Source organism: Cotesia glomerata, linkage group LG1, assembly GCF_020080835.1.
Source record: "Cotesia glomerata isolate CgM1 linkage group LG1, MPM_Cglom_v2.3, whole genome shotgun sequence".
Lineage (NCBI taxonomy): Eukaryota > Metazoa > Arthropoda > Insecta > Hymenoptera > Braconidae > Cotesia > Cotesia glomerata.
Window position 1 is genome coordinate 28,668,948 of NC_058158.1, and position 7,940 is coordinate 28,676,887.

Consider the following 7,940-nt stretch of genomic DNA (forward strand, 5'->3'; position numbering starts at 1 on the left):
AGTAAAATAATTGTCGATGACTTGGTGGGACTGCTTGAAAACTTAAACACCTTAACAGATCGCAATTACAATGCGTCTACACAGAAAGAAAGATTTCTTGACTGGAGAACAAAATTCTTGGCTCAAGTAAATTTTCGGTCGCCCGAAGGAAGACCGAAGTTGTCTTGGCCGAAGTAAAAATTTTTCTTGAAATTCTATTCTTGATGGAAGTAATTTTTTCTTAATTCAAATTATCATAAATACTTGATACAAGAAATTTTTATATTTGATCAAGATTTTTAGATACTTTAGGGAAGCAGTGCCACCTACTTCAGCTGAGAAAAAAATTTTCTCATCTTGAGAAAATTTTTCTCTTGATTATTTGATACCCATTTTTGATTATTTTAGCGTGCAACTATACATATTGAATGAAAAAAAAGGATTCAATATTATTTGATCTTCCCATTTGACATGTTAGTCAATAGAAATATTAATGAAAATTTACTATCGAGATATTTAATTTTTTGGAGCAAGAGAGAAATTTTCTCAAAACAAAAAAATTTTCTTGACTTAAATAAATTGACTTGGATCAAGATACGTATTTCTCGAAGCAAGGGAATTGATTTTTTGAAATAAGTGAAATTTCTTGTGTCAATAATTTTTTCTGCCCTCCAGGCGGAAAGTGGCAACTTTCGGCCCGCTGCGCTAAACGAAATTGCCGCTTTCCGCCTCTGTCGGACAGAAAAATAGTATACAAACCTATGGCAGGAAAATAATAAATATCTCAGATCACATATGTCGACCTCGGCTTCGCCTCGGGCAACATATATGTGTTCTGGAGACATTTCTCATTTTCTTGCCACAGGTGTGTAATATACTATTTTTTCGCCCAAGTAAATAATTAGGAAGAAAAATATTTTCTTGGCTCAAGTGAACCTTTCTTTCTGTGTAGAGATTTTGTAGTTCGTTTAAATACTTTCGAAAAAAATTTTTTTGAACAGATGGATCAAAAAGCATTTAATTATGTGGACCGATTGATAACGTTGATAATGCTTTTGATAATGTTGTCAGTAAAATAAATTCATATGATGATATATTAATGGAATTGTGGAATAAATTTGGTTATAATTTGGCTAGATATTGTCCAATAGTATCAAATATTACAAAAAATATTACTTTAGAAAAGAAGGGAATTATTTTCGTCAAATATAATCAACTTCAAAATCTGAAGCGCTACATCAATGTAAGTATACAACGAAACACTTTTAGGTTTTATACGATATAAATAATTTAATCTGTGAAAATATTTTTTGATATGGTCGTATTTACCCATACATAATTTGTCGACCAATGGTATTGTTCAAAATCTTCGTCAGGAAGCGCATAATCACTAAATCCTCTTCTGAAAAGAGAGTTAAGCTTGTGAGTTCCTAGTGAGCTTCTGACATTAGTTTTTCAGTTTAATTAACTAAAAAACTGGTTTTAAGAAAAAACAATTCTACACGGAGAAAAAAATTTTGCTATAGGAACTCTATAGTAGTTAGTTAGTTGTAAAAAGTTCCAGTAGGTTAACGTATTCTTATGGTAACAATACCGTTTGGCTCCTGCAACTTTACATCGTTGAGCTCTGAGAGCTAAACGTTATTTACCTCTCACAACTCTACAGGATCGTTCTGAGACTATAACAAATTTTTGGCAGTCTGATTAATAATTTTTTTTACGATTTAGCATTGATAATTTAATAAATAAATGCGACAGAACGAATTTATATTGCCAACAATAATTGTATATGACAAATAAGAATAGTATTACAATAGAAATAAAATAATAATAGAACTTATATTACAAATAAAAATTATTTGTAAAATAAAAATATGGTCGTCACAAAATTATCTTATTTTCTTGAATATATTAATAAATATTGGACATAAAATCACTACCGTATATGCACAAGAAAAGATAAATAAACGAAAACAAATTTTATTTTGTGTTAAATGGCGTCTTTTTAATGTATTCCGATAACTTATTACTTATCACAATATGTTCAACTAATAAATTAAATTAACAGTCACTGCAAATGAACCTTGAAAAACCACAAATACAAAACTGTTCTAACGAAATTCAATTTGACAAAAAAAAAAACCTATTTCCTTAAATAAATAAACTGGAAACTCAATTGTCCTCATATATTTTTAATAATATGGATGAGTAACAAAATAATTCTGTTTGTCATTTTAGAAGGTTATGAAATATGTCAGCGCACTCCATTACTGCGCAACGTAGAGCGTTCCCAACTATACCATTTGGCTCTGAGAACATTCTCATAGAGCTCTGAGAGCTCAACAACATTGAGTTATCAGAATTAAATAACATTATGTTACTGTAACTCTACAACGAATAGTAAACCGTGTATAGTTGTGGTAACTCTACAGTTAGGTTACCAGAACGAAATTTTTTTTTCCGTCTAGATAGAAAGTCATAAGGTGTCTATCTAAAATTGTTATTTTTTTTTAATCAAAAAACGTTTTTTCAACAAGAATGTTACTGTGAAAAAAATTTTGATTTCTTCAGCTAAAAATTAGGACGACGGTTGACCCTAAAGGCCATCCCTGCAACTTCCTGCTCATTTTGTACTGAAGCGCTCAAAATTACACATTACGCTTTTGAGCTCTTCAAGTTCAAAATATGATTTTTGTGTCATTTTGAGCTCTTCGAGCTCAAAACTCTAATAGTAGTTTAATAAAACACAATTTTTTGAATTTTCAAACGGCAATAATTTTTGAATGAATGAACCGATTTTTACACGGTTGGCAGCATTCGACGCAGTTTTTAAAGCCTCGTGAAGAATTTTCAAGATTAAATCGATCGAGCCAGGAATTTCAAAGTAATTCTGAAAAAACACTTTTTTCGGTTTTCTTTCGACAACGATAACTCACGAACGAATCAACCGATTTTGACTGGGCTTGCAATGATCGACGTGGTTTTTTGGTCTTAAGAGCTGATTAGATTTTGGAATTGATCGGTGAAGCCATTTAAAAGTAATTCCAAGAAAACCACATTTCAAAAAATTTTTTTTTGTAGTTTTTTCAAGATTTCTCAAAATCTACTGGTTCGAATCAGTTCAAAGTGTATTCGAAATCTAAGTTTGGTCAAACCCTTTTGAATGGTGCCAACCGCGATGAAATCGGTCAAGCCGTTCAAAAGTTATAAAAGGGTTACACACACACACACACACACACACACACACACACACACACACACACACACACGGACATCATCGCGAAAACATTTAGGGAAGCTTCCTAGGACCTCAAAACGTCGAGATCTGATGAAAACTCGATTTTCGAAAAACGAGGTAAAACCAATAATAAATAAACTAATAAATAAAATCGTTGAAAGTTTTTAACAAATTAATTTTTAACTTCCCGCTAAGATAATTGAAAATTTTCAAAAATCGGGAAGTTATTGGTTTTACCCCGTTTTTCGAAAATCGAGTTTTCAACGGATGTTGACGTTTTGAGGTCCTAGATCCTAAATCTCAAAAAAAACTAGAAAAAAAAATTTTTTCAAATGTGGTTTTCTTGGAATTACTTTTAAACGGCTTTACTGATCAATTCCAAAAACTAATCAGCTCTTAACATCAAAAAACCACGTCGATTGCCGCTAGCCCGATCAAAATCGGTTGATTCGTTCGTGAGTTATCGTTGTCGAAAAATAACCGAAAAAAATGTTTTTTCGGAATTACATCGAAATTTCTACTTTGATCGATTAAAACTTGAAGATTCTTCATGAGGCCTACAACTGCGTCGAATGCCACCAACGGCGTGAAAATCGGTTTATTTATTCAAAAGTTATTGCGGTTTTAAAATTTAAGAAATAGTGTTCTATCAAACTCCTACCAGATTTTTGAGTTCGAAGAGCTCAAAATAACACGAAAATTATTTTATTGAGCTCGAAGAGCTCAAAAACGTAGTAAGTTCAATTTTAAGCGCCTAAATATGAAATTAGTGGGAAGTTGCAGGGATGGCCTTTAGGGCCAACCGTTTTTCTAATTTTTTTTCTCAATAATGCACATTTTTTAAAAGAAAGTTATTCTATCAGTGTATGTAGTAATATGGTCATCTATGTACAGTTCAGATTTATGGCTGTATCACAAAGTTTTTTCATAGGAAGACAAATAATTAACCATTTTTTATGTCAATATATTAATAATAAAAGCATGTTTAATACTCAAGGACTACAAATTCTACAATTCTTGTGGAAAACGAGCCCTAACGGAACAACTATTCAATAATTTTTACCAACAAATGGTTACTACGTATCTCAAAGAGTATGTCATACGTTATTATCTAGATGTCATAAATCGACAGCGTCCTAAGAGTAAGTGCTGATATTTAATGACTAGTTTATAATTCCTTATTCATTTGTTTAATATTTACTTCAATAGAGAATCTGATACGGACCAAGATGGATGAATTTATCGTGATAAATAAATTGCAGAATCTTATAAAATCTTTTAATGAAGAATTACAGGGACCTTTACCCTACCTCTACAGATGCGACCCACCAAATTACGATAACAGTAAATATAAAATATTACTTTCAACTTAGCCAAAATATTAATTGATAAATAAGTTATTTTTTTACTTAGCTAATGAAACAAAATATTACAAGTTGACTAGAATGATACAGGCTTCAATAGTAAAAGAGAAAGATCTAGATATCCATAAATCTTGCAGACACAATTGCGATATAGACACTATTAAAAATTCTATGAACTTAACGGTGTGTCAAGGATATCGTAGGTGTCAATATGTTGGCAAAAGTTTTGAGATATGTGAAATGGTAATTATTTTCTATTTATTATAATTATCACAATAAAATTTTATTAATGGGATAGAATGAAATTATAGCAACAACGTAATTATTTATAATTTAGCCGGACAGTGATCAATCAGGACGAAAATATCAGTAGTTCAAAAATAGCGAGGGATTATTCTATGGTGATAATATTACTGAATGTAAAACGTCTGTTAAAACAGTATCCAGTATTCTGTCATTATCAAATTTTTGTTCATTTGATTACTGTCTGTGTACCTGCGTAAAAAAAAATTGTCGAGAGACGATGATGTATTATTTGTCAGTCTTCGAGAACAGCTTACTGATATCGAGAAAAATATGTTAGTATACTAATCTGTATACTGAAAAAAAAAAACTACTTGATTCAAGAGGAATTTTCTTAATCCAAAAAATTATTTTGAAGAAAATCGGCGGTCTTGATTCAAAATTTATTATCTTTGAAACTTTTCTTGGAGTAAGATAAATTTGATTAAAGTTATATAATTATCTTTGATCGATACAATTAAATTCTTCATCGAAAAACACAATTTCCTTCAACTAAGAATAATTTTATTTTCCTTTAAGAATTTTTAATAAAAACAATTTTTTTTTAAACCCTTTCTAAAACGTCTTTAAGACTTGTTTTCAATGATATAAAAAATAAAAAAAAATCTAAACATTTTTGATAACGTTCTTGATAATTTACGAGTGAATTTCTTGAATGAAAAAAACTGAATATCTCGAAACAAGAGAAAAATTTTTTAGAAAATATTTTTCTTGAATTAATTAAGTAGTATTTTTTTTTTTTAGTCTAATAATCTATTTTTTCTTACCAGTCAATAAATTTTAGGTTATGAAGCTTATTTAAAAATTAATTTTTTCTTGTACAGGATTGCCGTAGGTGTGAGGTTCATGAAAAAAAATAACATGATCCACGTGCAAATTAAAGAAGCTGAATTGAAACCTTTAGGATTAACAGGAAAATCAGAATGGAAAGAATTGGAAAATTAAAATTATAATGAAACGATTGGTACTTTCTTCGTCAAAAATAATAACGGTACTCAACTTTACGATTCACAAATTTCTCAAAGAAAACGTTGACTACGGATTTCCAGATCAGATAAAATTAGAAGACGTACGTGCACCAAATGGTTTCCTGATCACGGGTGTCGCATTTCAGTTTTTCGAAGTACCTTCGTCGCAAGAATTTTATAGTTGTTCGCTACAACTACGGATTCGTGTTACGCATTTTGATTATTTTGAGGGCAGATTAATTAATGATAGTCAAACAAAATGGTTAAGTACGAAATGCGATGCATGGAGGTAAGTTCACAGAAAAAAAGAATTATTGGTCTTAAATAAATCAATTTATTTAAATCGTTTTTTTAAATATTTCTTTATGACAACTATATATATTTGGTACAAGTAAATATAACAGTTGACTCGAATTATTTTATTATTTGTCAGAAATATATCATTTATTTGTGGTAAAGATGCTAAGTTTGTCCGAAACAACGACATCTTTGGCATTAAAACTCTCAACTACTGCTCTCATGACGTCACTTGAACGTTGAAAACAAAACTTGAATGTTTTGATTGCAACTAAAGCTACAGCGACGTTTTAAAAAATAGTTTATTTGCATACATAATAGTGTTTGCATAAATAATATTAATTAATAACTATTTATTAATTGGGGATTAAAAAAAGTCACACCTAACCTATATGGTAAGGTGTTTAAAATATTATATTTTACGAAAACAAATATAAATTATCCTTAACCTACAATTAACACTTTCATTCAATAGAAGATACGGAAACTATTTCATTATTCAACTAAAAGAATAAAAAATAATTTTTTTTTCATTTTAAAGCTATTATAATTTCAGAAAATTAATAAAATTAATTTAGCAGATATTTAATAATTTGTAGAACTTTTGTTAACAAATAAATTATGGCAACAAAAAATATGAGAAAAAAATTGACTTATAGAAATTTTAAAAAATTAAAAATGCAATTTTTAAAAAATAATTTTTTAGAATTAATTTATTTGTTAAATAAAATTAAAAATTGGTCAAGTGACAGCTTTAATGTTACAATAAATTTTAAAAGTTCATTATTGTCGTCAACTATGATTTATTTACCACAAATAAACCATATCTTTACCATGAATAAACTATTTATTTTACGCAACTAAATCGCTCAAATCTATATAAATAAAAATAAAATGCCGCATGTATGTCCACGCATCACTTGAGAACGGCTGGACCGATTGGGCTAATTTTTTTTTGTTGTCTTCAGAATTTTCAGGAGAAGGTTTGTATGCAAAAAAATTTTCAAAAAATCCTCCCCCAAAGAGGATTGCGGGGGCGTTAACAATGAATAATTCCCGTTTTTAAACTATGGATCCTATAGACCCCAAATTTGGTAGGAATCTTCTGTGGGGGATAAAGAAATAATCTATGGACGAATTTCACGATAGCTCACTCCACAGGGGGTTGCGGGGGCAGATATTAACAATGAAAATTTTTAATTTTCAAACTATAGAACCTACAGACGGCAAATTTAGTTGGAGTCTTCCATATGTGGTGCGGAAATGTTTTAAGAGCGGATTTTACAGCAACCCACCCCCAATAAAGATTGCGGGGGTGGGTGTTAGAATGTTAAATTTCTATCTCCAAGCTGTAACTTTCTACAGACTCTAAATTTGGTAGGAATCTTCGTGTATAATTTTAAGTTCAGCTAAGAATGGATTTTATCAAATTCTAACCCCAAAAGGGATTGCGGGGACGTCAGCAATGAAAAACGTTCATTTCCAAACAATAGTTTCTATAGACTCGAAGTTTTGTAAGAATATTTTATTTATAATGTAGAAATCATCTCGAATAGGATCTTATGAAATTCTTCCCTCACATAAGAGTGCGGGGGTATTAATTGTCAAAAAATTCATATTCTTCAAATATCAGTTCCTACAGATATAAAATTTAATAAAATCTCAAGAGAAACAGGAAATTTTGGAAGTTCAGGGAAGGTTTAAACGGTGAAAAACATAAATAATAAACAACAGAAAATACTAAAAATGACAATTTAGTTTTCCAATACACAATGTTCTGAGCTGAGTAAT

The 7,940-nt window shown here is 29.9% G+C and overlaps 1 protein-coding gene across 2 annotated transcripts; it reads left to right on the plus strand.

The window, feature by feature from the left end:
* Positions 1 to 934: 934 nt before the first annotated feature.
* Positions 935 to 5,797, plus strand: LOC123266849. 2 transcript variants are annotated; one of them, XM_044731302.1, is made up of 6 exons: positions 935 to 1,222; positions 4,215 to 4,359; positions 4,427 to 4,561; positions 4,631 to 4,824; positions 4,893 to 5,159; positions 5,709 to 5,797. In XM_044731302.1, exons 1-5 carry the CDS (start codon positions 1,079 to 1,081, stop codon positions 4,911 to 4,913), a joined length of 639 nt encoding a protein of 212 aa, XP_044587237.1. In that variant the 5' UTR covers positions 935 to 1,078; the 3' UTR covers positions 4,914 to 5,159; positions 5,709 to 5,797. The 2 variants fall into 2 exon arrangements, with proteins under 2 accessions (XP_044587237.1, XP_044587234.1); XM_044731299.1 differs by having other exon boundaries at positions 4,919 to 5,159.
* The last annotated feature ends 2,143 nt before the right edge of the window (positions 5,798 to 7,940 follow it).